The 15,690-nt window shown below is 31.7% G+C and overlaps 1 protein-coding gene across 1 annotated transcript in view; it reads right to left on the bottom strand.

Annotated features, from left to right (window-relative positions):
- Window positions 1–494: 494 nt before the first annotated feature.
- Window positions 495–15,690, bottom strand: part of Vmat (Vesicular monoamine transporter) — a 44,729-nt gene continuing 29,533 nt past the window's right edge. The window contains exon 12 of the mRNA XM_089644306.1: window positions 495–15,072. Coding sequence (XP_089500432.1) covers window positions 15,007–15,072 — 66 coding nt within the window. The 3' untranslated portion in view covers window positions 495–15,006. The remainder of the gene's footprint in view (window positions 15,073–15,690) is intronic.

The following is a 15,690-nucleotide window of genomic DNA, read 5'->3' as shown; positions in this document are numbered from 1 at the left end:
AAGAGTTAAGAAAAAACGAAAACTTTTATAATATCGGGTCTTGAAATACACAATCGGCATTTTTTTTAAAATATGAATATCGCGAGTACCAACTGCTCACATCCGTCTAGAACCAGTGAGAATATCATCTACAATTGAGGTTTGTTGTGAGACTGAAGGTAGTGAGAAGGGAAATGAGATGGAGAAGAGGAAGGTGGGGGAGTACCTGGCTATTCAGATCTGGTCACCAAACACGGCTAAAGCCATTTAAAACAAAGTTTCAATTCTGAATGGTGGTCTTACACCAGGGCGATACTGAGGGTTTATATTATTTTAATTTAATATATTGTGAAATAACACAAATTTATCAAATAAAATTTACTTGCGCACGCCGTTTTTTGGGAACAGCTACCTTTGTACTGTCGAGAATCTCATCCCTCGACCACTACACACAACATAATACATATTATAATATGTACAATCGATAATAAAACACACAAATCATATACCTACATATACGTGTATTTGCACCTTTTAAAAATAACATAACATGAATTATTTCTGTTGATAATATCGTTTAATTCACTAAGCCATGAAAAAAAAATTATACTATTATAAAAATCACACAATATTTTATTAATTCTTAAAATAATACGACATTTTATATTATTTTCTAGCTATATCCCGCCACGCGTTGCTGTGGCTCGGTCTGTTTATGTAGATAGAGAAACAATGGCGCGAGTTGCTTTTACGTCCAATAGATGGCGCTGTTTTTACCTGTCACAGGCGACATCTATACAGGGTGTTAAGAGACGTACAAAAAATCTTCCACATTGCGCTCAACATGTAACCGAACAAACTCTCACCCCGATTCTAATTGTCCAATATCTAGTGATTTTAAGTTGATAAAAAACAAAAACATCAAAAGTTGAAACTTGCCAAGAATTGGCGTTCAACGTGGATCTTTCTAATGTAAAAATGGGGTAGCTTGACCATGTGGTCACAAATTGTGTGCGCATCAGTTTGTGGCTGTTATCAATATTACTACTTGGGATCTGGTTAACAGTTAGATAGAATTGGGAAGAGATTCTGACCCAACTCCTAGTCTTCTGTAACATGTCTTATTGGGCATCAATATTCAGTTTTATTAACAGACTCATATTTTATACACCGAGAGTCACTTTACATGTACACTGCGCAAGTTTTCTTAATAGGGTGATGATGTAAAATAAGTTGTTGCAAATATCACTTAAATGAGTAATTCACACTGTCAGACAGGGACAGGTAGTTGGGTGGGGGAATGCAGAAACATATGTCGCGTCAATAGACCATTTGATGACAATGTTACACTTGAATTTTTTCGTACAACTCCAATCTTATTCTCACTTGATTGTCAGATATTATGAAACGTAGACTTTCTAGTTTATTAAAGTAGATAATGATTTTCGAAGTGGTTACAAACAGTTGGCCCTAGTTGAACAGGTCAAGGCCGAGTATGTGGTACAAGTAAAACAACGCACAAATAAGCAATAACAACAATGCCGTCATTTGCAAACAAATTCTTTGCTCGATTACACTGACTTGATCATGAGAAACTTCAAAATCGTCCAGTACTACAGCCGGACTTGCAATGAAATTTGCCAGTACTCTGGCCGGCTTGCAATGAAATTTGAGATTTATGAGACCGTAAAATTATTTATTTATTAATCTCAAAAGAAAATTAGATCATTTTGAAATAACGAATGAAAAGATTTTAAATTACAAGAGTTTACATATCAATGTAAATTACTTCATTCTCAGTTTTGTTTTTGGTAGGTGACACATTACGATGTACGCATCGTGGCTTGGCCTTTTTCAGCATATCGCTTGCCATACACTACCAACTGGAATAAAATAGGCCAAACCACGAAAACATGGCCCCCTTTTAGCTTGGACTGTCGCACGAATTTCATCTCTAGGAAAGTTATTTTAACAGCGAGATTTTCTATGCATATTGCTCGCCATACAATCACAAACATACCTGTCACACCTAAAAAGTGCGAGCCCCTCTCCTGCCATAGGTAGGATAATTTAAGGAGCGCCGTAATCAGGCGGCTGTCATCTATCAAAGTTTAAGATCCCATTCAAAGAAATGATATTCCGCGGCAGCCCCCCAATCGATCTGACCCCCTTTCCTGAGTAAGATCAAAGCGTAGTGTGTCACCCCAACATATAATATGTAAATGCCACGCCCAAATTATGCGCGAATAATAATGCGTAATGTGTGTTAAGCTTTAAACAGAAATGGAAATTATTCTTACCCACTGATTTTCTTAGCAAAAATTAGTATTAATATAATAACATTACAGGAATTTATAGACAAATATTTTTTAGTTTCATGGCTTTGTGGTTTAAACTCATTAAGTACAAATAAATAATAAAAAACATGTTTAAATAATTTTTTACATAATTCATAGTGTAAGTAATAAGTAAATTCAATGAACAAGATAGGTAATTTCATCAGACAGGTAAATAACATCAAAAATACCTAATTGTTTTTTTATAGAATAACCTTAATACATGACATCGCTGTCACATGTAACAACTACTGTCAAATTATGTGACGTTGCTGCCACTGGGATTCTCACACTGATATCACACTGTCAAATGTGAAAGCGGCGATATGCCCATATTTTGTGACATCACTGTTATATGTGAGACAAAAACTGTCACATAATGTTATTTAAAATATATCAACTGTCTTCTTTGACATAATAATATTACGTGAAACATAACATGATTAAAAAATCGCTTAAAAATAAACTAATAATTACTGTATTAAAAAAATATTACTTTGATAAGAAATAATATACTTGTACGTAAGATATAACAAACACAATGTTTAATTTTTTTGTAATTCAATAAATTCACAAAAAATAGCACAGTACAATGGAATTTTCTTTCATTTCACAATACAATTAAAAACAATAATAATTAATGTAACAAATAACATTTTATTTCTGCCATTTTGAGGTTTGCTGCATAAAACCCACGCTTAATAATGTTTCTATTTAACTAGAATTTCCTGCAGTTGAAAGGCAGGATTTTTTTCTGTATTTTGATACAGTTGACAAGAAACATACATCAAGCGTGAGTCAGCCATTTACAACAAACCATAGACTGTTATAAACTTAAGTGTCTTCTCTACGTAACACATCATAGACAATCATTTCCCTACTTCGTATTACAATAAAAAGCAAACAAACAGGTTTTCAAACAACATTTTTAAAGTGCATGAACTTTGTTTTTTTCTTCAAAAGAATGACAAACATTTCAGGGTTACGAATAACCTGACAATATTTGAAATCCTCCTACAACCATCACTGCACTGGGATGATTGCTTGTGCAAAGATGTAGGACTTAGCTAGCACGAGAATGAACCCGCAACGATAATGATATGGAAAATTTACCTTGATGGCAAATATAATGTGGATTCACTGAATTACCATACATTTAACCATAATGATTTTGGATCGTGCTGTGACAGTAAGAAATGGCACGATCAAGCCAATCAATTGTGTAATTGGGTAACATGTACGACAATAGTCAAAATAAAATAAGAGGTATTCGTATTATGCTTGTTATTAGCAGAATTATTAATTTATTTTGATTTTGGGGTTACTTAGTTACCCCACATGGTAACTGAAAGGTTAAATAAAAAGATATTTTTGATAAACAAATTAAACAAAATCCAAATAAAATAATTATTTTCGTTACTTGTGACAAAACTAATCATTTACTTTTACGATTTTAGTGACCGCACTTTATATAGGTTAAACAGAATCATTGACATATATTTAATTACTTCTCGACTGTTTAAAATCAGGAACAATCAGGTTAAAATGGTGGTGGCAAAATTACGCATAATTGAGTTTATTACATTTTGATAAACGAAATTTTCTCTGATTTAGAATATTGTTTGAAAACCCGTTTCACAATAGTATTTCTTGGTTCAGATAATATACACACTTCGTCAGAATATAAATAGTTAATTAGAGCGCGACAATTAATCTATTTGCACTCCAGTAACTCAATTGAATTTGTTAATTTCGACGGACTTTAAATTCAAAGTTCAAAATGTTCTTGACAATTTAAACTTATCTAACCACTAAGTTATCGAGGCAACTTGTTAACGCGCCGTGAATAAGTTGAAGGGAGTATGAAAGAGAAAGAGACGGGGAAGAGGAATGTTGGGAAGAACCATTCAGATTTGATCACCAAATACGGCGTCAAGAAACGTTTTGATTCTTATTATTGTTCTTTCACCAGGGCAATGTCTATTCTATCAATTTGTTGTTGTTTTACACATCAAGATTTTTTTTTGCAATTATCTGAACCAGTCATATAATTTTTTCCGCACTCACATAACATGGAAACAATTCAAGCAGTCTTGCAAATCAATTGTAAGGATTATTGTAACAATACACGAAAGCGTTTTTAACTTGCATTTAGTACATGGTATTACATAAGTCATATGATAAAGTTCCCAAACCAGCTTGTTTCTATTTTACGTTCATAGATTATTTCCAATAAATACACTAAAAACTAGCATTTTACGCACTGGTTATTTGCAGCGAAAAATGTGGTTTTGTTAAAATCTGTTATGACTGTCTCTTTTTCTAGTTATTACTATGTGTATTAAAACCTCCCCGTTAGCAACAAGGAAACCAATTTTTTTATCAAAACCTTCCCGTCAGCAACAAGGAAACCAAAATTGTATATTAAAACCTCATCGTTAGCAACACGGAAACCAAAATTGTATATTAAAATCTCCTCGTTAGTAACATGGAAACCAAAATTGTACATTTAAAACCTCCCCGTTAGCAACAAGGAAACTATAATTTTACATTAAAACCTTCCCGTTAGCAACAAGGAAACTAAAATTGTATATTAAAACCTCCGCGTTAGCAACATCGAAACCAAAATTGTATATTTAAAACCTCCCCGTTAGTAACAAGGAAACTATAATTGTGTTTTAAAACATGTATTAAAACTTCCCCGTTAGCAACAAGGAAACCAAAATTGTATATTAAAACCTCCACATCGATAACAAGGAAACCAACATATGCTGAAATTACTACCCCCTTCTTACGAAAAAGCTTGAAAAAATAATTTATTTTATTATCCTGCAAAACCTATGAACATAGTGATTTTCATCAAAATATAACTAGCTAGGGGTATCTCAGTAACCCCCACATTGTAACAAAAGTTTTGTTGTTTTTATCTCGACTTGTCGAAGGTTAAATGTTTTCGGATTAAATTATCTTTACACAAAATAAGAGAAATATTATTTTTTCAAATTGTAACAATATTTGTATAACTCCATTATGCTTTGGTACTGTAATATCTTTCTTAACAGTCTCATTTGAAATTCCAGCGAAACATACACAAGTAATTCAACTTAGTTTAATATTAGTTAACGCCAATTTCTGTCGCAGATAATGAAAAATTAAACTACAAAAACTTTTAAATAATCTGATTCTGAACTAACTGAATAACTAAACAGTGAGTCATGTTGTGCTATATGTGTCACCAAATGACATGTCTTCATTAGATTCGTTCTATCTTCCTTACGGGCAGACATACAAATATTATTTAAACAGTTTTAGAAAGAGAGAACATTAAGATGTCTATTTTCGTTCAAAAGTTTACCATACAACGTTCAAAACTTGAAAATAAATGCCTAAGAAACAGTGGAATAACAATAATATATTTTAGCGCTATAAATAACCAGTACGTACAAACAATTATAATTTAAAACACTTATACATAAATTCGTTTTCTGCTGCAGTCAAATAAAATTTCTTTACACACTTAAAAAAATAAAACATTGTTTTTCGAATAAATAAAAAAAATACTCATTTTTACAACAATTTCACATCATCGAAATAAAAATAATAAAATAGATTAAAGATTATTTTTAAATAATCTTCAAAAACTAAATTTTTTGTTAAGTATGCATTTTACACAAATTTAACATGAATGCATTGAGTATTTATAATTAAAGATAATAATATTGTAACTTTTTGATCACCCCTGTTTTATACAGTATTACTATGAATAATGGTACAGGGGATTCAAAAAGTGTTAATACTTTTTGATTTGTTCGGCAATTCTTTTGGCAATTTTTTACCATTATGATTTATGAGTACAATAGTTTAAAAAAAAATGAAACAGCAAGATGATATTTATTAATACACTATCATTTTGGTCTGATATAGTGAGGTGTTATCCAGTTTCAATAACAGCGGGTATCCAACAACAAAAACCTTTTAGATTAAAAGTGATAAATTTGATTTTAGCTATAAGGCTATAACAAAAAAAAGTGGATAGTATCTTTACCGTTATTTTATGCGTGAAAACGTTTTTCGTTCGTCACTGGGCATACTTTATGTTTTTTTGTTCGGTTTATTTTTTAAAGCACCTCAAGATCAACACGACGACGCACGAAAAATTCATGTAACCCTTTCTGTTGCGGAGTTATGTTATGTGTGAATTTCGCGGCTCTTATCTGACCCCCCCTCCCCGCTGGATTACGTAAGCACACTAACAAGCAACGAACACTGGTATATTTTTAGAATATACACCACACTTGGCGCCACAACCCTTGGGCCACGATATAATATATTTAAATATTTATCGACATGAAAAGCGTTTCTTCGCGAAGTCTGCCGCGATCTTAGTAAAGAAGCATTTTTAAAAACGTTTTCACAATCAAATTTGCAAACTTCTCTCTCATTTCAAGATGTAACCCAATGTTACCATAATATTAAAGTTATTTACAAAAGATAATGGGATACACATTTAAAATAATAATGATGTGTTTATATTTATACAAGAATGACTAGGTAATTTTAAACAGAACGTAAGTTACCAATACAAGTTATCTCTAGTTATATTGTTTATCCGTTCGGAGTTATCCTGTCTTGAAAGTGATCGACTAATAAAACATGAAGATTACATTCAAGAAGGTATAACTCCGAACGGAAAGAAAGTCGTAAAAGTAGAATGTTATAATGTTTAAATGAGAAAACCTTTTCATCCTTGTGATAGCTTATCTGTAGTATAATGCATATTTAAATTAACTAAAAGATATCTAAATGAGCATAACATCACAAAACAAAATACTCTACAATGCAAGATGGAAAAATAACAGATTAGGATAAGTACAATTAATAAAAGAAGTAAGTCAAAGCAGAATGTTTTGTTTAATTAGATTTGTTTACACATTTGTTGAGATCTGTTTAAACTTAGTTATAAATGCTTTAAATATAATTAATACCCACATTCTGCACACTGTATACAATTATGAAACCATGTTGGAGTTGTCGCAATAATACGGTAGATATTACCTAGTTTGCAAAATACATTGAAATAAATCAAGTACAATAGTTCTGGGCTGTCAATTATCGAATTTATATAAACTAGTTAAGTCATTAACTATTTTACGTTCGGAAAATTTTACCCAAAATTGGCAGAAAACTTTGCAAACTTATCCGATGTACATATTGCAACTATTCACAGGTTGGAGTATCGAATAGTCGACTCGGAATATCCTGAAAATGTACGTTATCCCGTAGATAAGCTATCGATGAGATGACGATATACCCCCTCAGTTGTATAAATCGCTCATGTATATAATGCAAAAGAAGCACAAGTGCAAAATCACAGTCACACAGAAATATTCGTGAATTCACAAACTTTGTTGTTTAAAAAGGCCATATCTACTATTATTTGTCTAATTTCAATGTTATTGTAAAATATGATTCTTCGCAAATAACAAATTTAATATATTTTTAATTGTTTTCGTAACAAGCAAAAGTAACAAGACTTTTTATAATAATTAGGTACAGAAATAAACAATATAATTGTATATGTTTAATATTTCACAATCATTTGTGAAAATATGTCAACAACGTCCTTGTAATCATTACTCAAATTATTTATATGGTGAACTGGCTTCTACAAATGTGTTTCCGTGTTGGAGTTGTCGCAATAATACGGTAGATTTCGTCTCGATGTTGGTTTACGAGGTATATGGAAAGAAATAAATTATGATAGAAAATTCAGGTTTCTTTTGCATTACATGGTCGAAATATCAACTTATCATTACTATTGACTCTATAGTTCCTTGAGGGGTGGCTTAACGTTTTTTAAATTTATGTTAAATGTATTCGAGAAATCATTAGAAACCCGCTGCTGATAAAAATGTCACTCGAAAGTGCTAAAAGTATAAATAAAATTTAGTTTCAATACCAGATTATAGAAGTTAGTATCAGTAATCAATGCTTTAGTAAAATATGTGGATACCTAACTCTAATGCTAAGTAGACATTTAAGTATAATAATATGTAAGTATTTTTATGTATAATTTAATATATGTAGGTATTATAAATATATGTTCTAGTGTAAATAGTTCTCCACTTGGCGAAGTCATTAGACCAATAAGAATATATCAATTTTACCTATATTAGTGCAAATATCAAATTATTGGTAAATAGAGCTCAATACTATGTATCTACTGCCTTGTAATTTCTTGGTCGTTCATATATTTTACATCTAAAACCAAACGCAATGGCTATTCATACAACAAAAGACATTAAATTCTTGTAATATTGCTATCGTGCGGGAATATGGAAGAGGGGTGTGGCGCTGTTGATGTCGCCCGAATCTTCCTACCGAACGGAGTGGTGGTCGGTGACCCGAATTGTTAAGGGACATGATTTTATTATATGACCGCTTATAGAGAATACAAAATAGTTTCGCCACAAACATTATTCTTTCATTTCTGATATGAACAGTGTTCCACGACCAAACCGCGAAGATTTGGGTGATGATTTTATTTCTGAAAAACTAACATCTTATGACAAAATTTATGATAAATTTCGTATTTTTTTGTGGTTCGTATGAACTCACTGTAATTAATATCCTTGATATTAGTGTGTGGCACAAGATTAGTACATAAGGTAGGCCACAGATGGCATTAACTGTCGAAAATGACGAAAGGAGAAGAAACATTTTGTTAAAACCGGTGTTTTATTGACAAAATCCAGGAGAAACAACAACTTTGTAATTATCATGCTTCTCCCTCGGTCAATTGTAGTATTTAAGGTATTCTTCAAATACGTGCATTACTCGCAAAAGTAAAGCTACGATTATAATGGACAATTTTTATAATTTTTTTTTGAAGTTAAAGTTGCTTTATGATTTTTTTTTCTTTAACAATCGTGATTAACCATCCCTCAAAGTTTCGCGGTATGAGCATGGAACATACTTATTATATACTTTTTTGTGTTTGGAATAGCCACCCAAATTTTGCAAGCTATTTAAAAATATTTTTTTCAATATTTCAGAATAACAAACTTTTTTTAAGAAGATTATTGTCTTTCGTATGTATTCTTTAAGCCATTGGTTTCGTCGCATTTTACAATTAGTTTTAAGCCAATCGAATTCGTTCATTCACAATAGGCTTCAATGTTGCGAAAAGTTAAAAAAAAAAAAAAAATTATCCCCCTATTATTTTTAATCTTTCCGTAGAATACACGCGTTAACAGCATCACAATCTTTAAAAGCATCCATTTTTAAATTTAAAAGTATATTTCCAATTAAAGTAAATGTCATTTTCACATTTGGAAATTTAGTGATTGCAGCCATACAATCACAGAAATCTCTATTTTTTTTAAATGTGACAGGATAAACTGAAAAACTTATTATTTAGTTACAAAATTTTTCAAACAATTAAAGTTTTGAATATTTAACCGAATGCGTAAAATAAAATAAATACATTTTACATGGTACAGTATTAAATCCCTCATTGTGTGCGGAGTTAAGTTTTAAAACCACAGCATTCACATTACGTTATTATGGCTACTATTACAGAGTTTTTCGGATAATTTCTACAAAGTTCGACATGGTTCTTGAGTATCGTTCGATTGTCGAACACGACAGTCTCCTATTCGCACCGCGTACCTCCCCAAAACCAAACGGAACACTTTATAAAGTCTGAGCTAACTTTTTTTCTTTTATAATACTTAAATGCGAACCATACCTCCGTGCGAACAGTGAGAAATGACCGTCATTTTAAAATTCCTCTTTGCGAACAATGAGGTATAACTGACCTTTATACTTCATCTCAGCGAACGTTGAGAATTTGACTGTCCTTTTATAATACCTCTATGCGAACAAAGAGAATTTTAATGTCCTATGTCGAATAAAGATAAAGTTTCTGTTCTTTTATCATTCCTCAGTGCAAACAAAGAGAAATTAATTGAACTTTTACAATAGCTTTATGCGAATAAAGAGAAATTTACTGTCCTTTTTATAATTCATCTCGGCGAATAAAGGGAAAATTACTGTCCTTTTTATAATTCGTCTCAGCGAACAAAGGGAAATTTACTGTCCTTTTTATAATTCGTCTTAACGAAGAAAGGGAAATTTACTGTCCTTTTTATAATTCGTCTTAACGAAGAAAGGGAAATTTACTGTTCTTTTTATAATTCGTCTTTACGAAGAAAGGGAAATTTACTGTCCTTTTTATAATTCGTCTCAGCGAATAAAGGGAAATTTACTGTCCTTTTTATAATTCGTCTTAACGAAGAAAGGGAAATTTACTGTCCTTTTTATAATTCGTCTCAGCGAATAAAAGGGAAATTTACTGTCCTTTTTATAATTCGTCTCAGCGAATAAAGGGAAATTTACTGTCCTTTTTAATACATCTATGCGAACAATAGGTAATCAATTTGAAAGTGCATTGTTTTATCGTATAAATTTATACTGGTGATATTAATTCTACTTGATTGTAAATCGTTTTATAAAAATCCACAACATTTTGTTGTGGCATATAATATTGTCTCATTTAAATAAAATGTTAGTTGTATTGTCATTATGTATTTAATATTATGGAACACAGAATATATGTTTCAAAAATGTTTTAAATATTGTCATCAAAATTATTGACTCGAAACGAAAAGCTTTAAAACTATTTTTTTGGTCATCGACAATTTATTCATTTAGTTCAACAAAAAGATTATCTCACCAAGTGTGAAAGTTGTATTGGAACGATATGAAGAACATTTTAGATATGTCTTAAAAAATAGTGAAATTTTACATAATATGTACAGTTATAAAAACGATCAGTTTTTCATACAAAAATATGATATAACAATCACAGGGCAATTTTTATAATTTTTCATATAAAATTGTGACAGTTTGGCATATTTTTATTAAATATTATATTTTTTAAGCAACTTCGCTTCATTTCAGGCATTTCATAATGCTTTTATTATTCCAAAAATCAAGTTTAAAAGCATCTTTAAAAATATTAATGTTTAAAAAATTAAAATTCATACTCAAAAATATTTATATTTTCTTTCAAACTAACTTACTCACTGGAGCGTTTATGGCCATATTTTGCCCAATTTGCAACACCCGCGAACAATTTGAAGAAATACATTTTTTTTAAATATTTAAAATATGTTATAAACGAATAAATATAGGTGTATCCATTGGCTCTGTAACATTGTAAGCAGTTTATATGTCTCCGTATTAAAATTCGGAGGTATGATTATTTGAAAGAGGGAGGGAATTTACAAACTGAACGCTTAAAGTTTCCAAGAGCTCAAGGCTGGAATTGATTATATAGCGGAATGCTCCAGTGATTAGAAAGATGTGCTTAATCTGTTCATCTCACAGGTTGCATTATTTTTAAAATGATATCGTTTTTAATCTGGTTACCAAGAACATTATGTAACAATACTTTCCTTCTAATAAAATGATCTAGATAAGCATTTTATCAGGAGGTAAATATCATATTTACAAACACGTGGAGATTTTTACACAAAACATTTAAAAATACATTTTCTTACAAGCTCAATATTTACTCTGATTCTGTCAAAAAACTTTTTCTAAGCTAATACTTGGATTATCTAACATTGTAAATATTATATCTGAAATATTATAGTAGACATCCACTTTGATAGACTTGCCCAAACGTAAAATCTCGGTATCTCATGTTTTCGGGTTTGAGAATGCTTTGGATAAACTGCGACGTCAGTCGTACATTAACCAGATCATAACCAGGAAATAACCAGACCCTGTTGATCCTGTCCAAAGGTTTGCAGCGCAGTTCATTGCGGGACTCTACTTGCACAGGGTCTGAATGTTCGTTTTTAACCGAACTGCCTACAAATCGGATTGTGTAGCTGCGCAAATATGGGTGAAGTGACCGTGTAAAAGTGTCAAACTAAATAGTTTAACCTTTCCCTTACTGTGCTAAAAAAATCCACGCTGTGCTGTGTAGTCAATACACATCTCAAAATAAGCGATTTAATATCGGAAAAATATGAATATTCATAGCTAATCGCTTATGTTTATTATATTTTATATCAAAAGTTATAATAATTGTAATTTAATTGCTGAAAACATGAAAAAACCATCAGCATATGCTAAAAAAACGTGCGAGGGGTCCACATCTAACGACGGTCCGCGACTGACTGGCTGGCGGCTGGCGCACAGCCATGCGGTCGTATGTATCGATGGTAAATAAAAATACAACCGCGGACGTGTGGATTTCTCATGTTGACGCATAGCGAACTAAAGCGGGACATCAATAGCGTGTCATTTCCTCGCACACTCTTCGCGTAGCTGTGTCACACGGTTGATTGTATTGGTGTATTTGTTCGCGATTTTTAACAAAAATCTCTGATTTTAAATTGAATTTGAAAACTATGTTAAATTATATTTTTTAATTCAGCGCAAAAATGTATAACGGAGGAAGACCTAAAATCTGAACCCAGAATTTATTATATTTATAGAATAATTAAAGTTATTAAAAGCAATGTGTAGTAAATACACATAACAGATAAGGAAAGGTTAAACAATATTCGAATTCGGTACTTTTGTTTACCCGATTTGCGTTGTGAAAAAGACTAGTATTTCGTAGGCAGTTTTATTTTCGAGAACTAAATAGCGATATTACAATGCGAGTTGACTGTATACTGTCAACTTATTAACAAATCGCTGAAAAGGAAACGGTTATGTCACCTCTCCTCTCCTCGCACTTAGTTTGTTCCACTTTCCCGTATGGGCTGGCCTGTCAAATTGGATGTCAATGTGCATATTGCAATTTTTACTCCTACGTTAATATGGAAACTAATTTCAAGTACACATCATGAATATATGATTTGTTTGCATTACGTTATACAATAATTTATATTTATTTAGCTTTTATATGCCTACTTAAAATAAATTCGATATTGCTTGACACGAAATTCAAAAAATGCATCATTTAAACTACCGTCTGATAAATTATAAAAAAATATATAATTGCCAAATAAATCAATATTGCTGATTATATTGAAAATCCACTTAATAACAATATTTTAGACGGCCAAAAACTATATACAATCTTTCGCTATTTATAATCCAATCAAATACGTTCTTTGCATTGATTGGTCCGCGAAACTTTGGTTTTTTGAAACGAGTTTTTTTTACCAATGAGAGGATGATTATATTTGATTTGTCTAATGCTACGCCATATTGATCCTTTCAGCCATTTTCATAACAATCTGTGAAACTTATCTCATTAAATGTCCCATTATTAAAAATATATCAAATAAAATAAATTGGAAATTAAAAAGTGATTTAAAGTAATTAAAAACGTTGAAACAAAAACTACAGGGTTTTCCAATAAGAGGTTTTATTTTGATATTCAAAGAGCTGTAGAGAGATGATTAATGATTTTTTATGGCCAGAATTGGATGATATTGATCTGGACAACGTTTACTTTCAACAAGACGGCGCTGCGTGCAACACAAGCAACGAAACCATTGATCTTTTACGGGAAAAGTTTCCGGACCATGTTATCTCTCGAAGAGGTGATCACAATTGGCCACCGAGATCTTGTGATTTAACACCTTGCGACTTCTTCCTTTGGGGCCACGTGAAAGAGAAGGTCTACGCCAACAGCCCAGCGTCGATTCAAGACCTCAAAGATGGAAATCGTGAGGCTATCGTGGACATAAGGCAGCCACTTTGCGATTTGGTTATGGAAAATTTCATGAAAAGGATATGGTCCTGTAGGCGTGGTCGTGGTGGTCATTTGACTGATGTTATTTTTCACTATTAACGGCATACCTTCCTCTTTATAATAAAATAAACATTCGATCATTTATATTAAAAAATGGCATTTTTCTTTGAATATCAAAATAACACCACTTATTGGAAAACCCTGCATGTTAGATAGGTTAGTTTTTTTCTATCGCTTTTAATGACTATAAAATCAATTTAAGTTGTATTGAATTGTCATTTTATTTTGCTATCGTGGAACCAAATAATATATAGAGGTAAATTATATTTAACGGTTATATAAACTTTTGTAAAAATGTATGCGTTAATTGAAAATTTAAAAATTTGGTAGTGAATCTATTTGAGTTTTCATGGATTGGTGGTAATTATCTAGATTTATATGACATTGAGTGCTTAATTACACATTTTCTGAAATTGACGTATTTTGAGAGTTTGATTTTCTGCGACTTTTGAATTTGATTTTTTTTTTAAATTCTTCCCGCAAGATAAAGAGTGAGTGGGACGGACTATGTACAGATAAGTCATAAAGCGCTGTCTCTCTCTTGAGTAATTGTCAAATTCTTGAAGAACAATCTCTATTATTTGTGCTACGTTTTTCAGACCCGTTTGGTCTCCTTTGCATAATTTCACGTACCATATTTCCGTTATATTCTTAGCGTTTGTGTCTTATAAACTCACTTTCGACGCCAATCGTGAAATTAACTAACTAACTAAATTCTCACACGTCATATAAATTGTAGATATAGACTACAAATCCTATAAAAAATAAAGATACAGCCTCCCGTCTCATAACGGACAGAAATTAATTCAAACAAACTATAAATATTTAAGTGTAAACTCGTGGACATTTGTGATGGTTGTATAAACGGTCTGTTTAGTAGATCAGTATGGCGGGCGCCTTGGGCTATTCCTCCTCATCGTTCTGGTAGCTCACATAGCGTACGGAGGACTTGTCGCCTATTATCAGCGACTGCAAACAACATAACAGCACATTACAACCTGTGAGAGTTTATTGGGAATTTCAACAGATTTTTGGGATATGGGTACGTGAGATTTTTTAGGAATATTCAAATATTTGTCAAATCTATGAAAAAATGTGACCCTGAAATCTGTGATAACATTCTGTATATTTTAGGAATACTGCGAGATCTGTGAGAACATTGTGTATGTTTTTAGGATACTGTGAGATCTGTGATAACATTGTGTGTGTTTGGAAATTCTGAGAGATCTTTTAGAACATTGTGTATGTTTTTACAATACTGTGAGATCTGTGATAACATTGTGTGTGTTTGGAAATTCTGCGAGATTTTTTAGAACATTGTGTATATTTTTACAATACTGTGAGATCTGTGAGAACATTGAGTATGTTTTTAGAATACTGGGAGATCTGTGATAAAATTGTGTGGGTTTGGAAATTCTGCGAGATCTTTTAGAATATTGTGTATGTTTTTACAATACTGTAAGAACATTGTGTATGTTTTTAGAATACTGTGAGATCTGTAAGAACATTGTGTATGTTTTTAGAATACAGTGAGATCTGTGAGAACATTGTGTATGATTTGGGAATACTGCGAGATCTGTGAAAACA

The sequence above is a fragment of the Hesperophylax consimilis genome, chromosome 20 (genome assembly GCF_061612785.1).
Source record: "Hesperophylax consimilis isolate HC1 chromosome 20, BYU_Hcon_1.0, whole genome shotgun sequence".
In the NCBI taxonomy this organism is placed as follows: Eukaryota; Metazoa; Arthropoda; class Insecta; order Trichoptera; family Limnephilidae; genus Hesperophylax; species Hesperophylax consimilis.
This window is presented reverse-complemented; position numbering and strand designations above follow the sequence as displayed.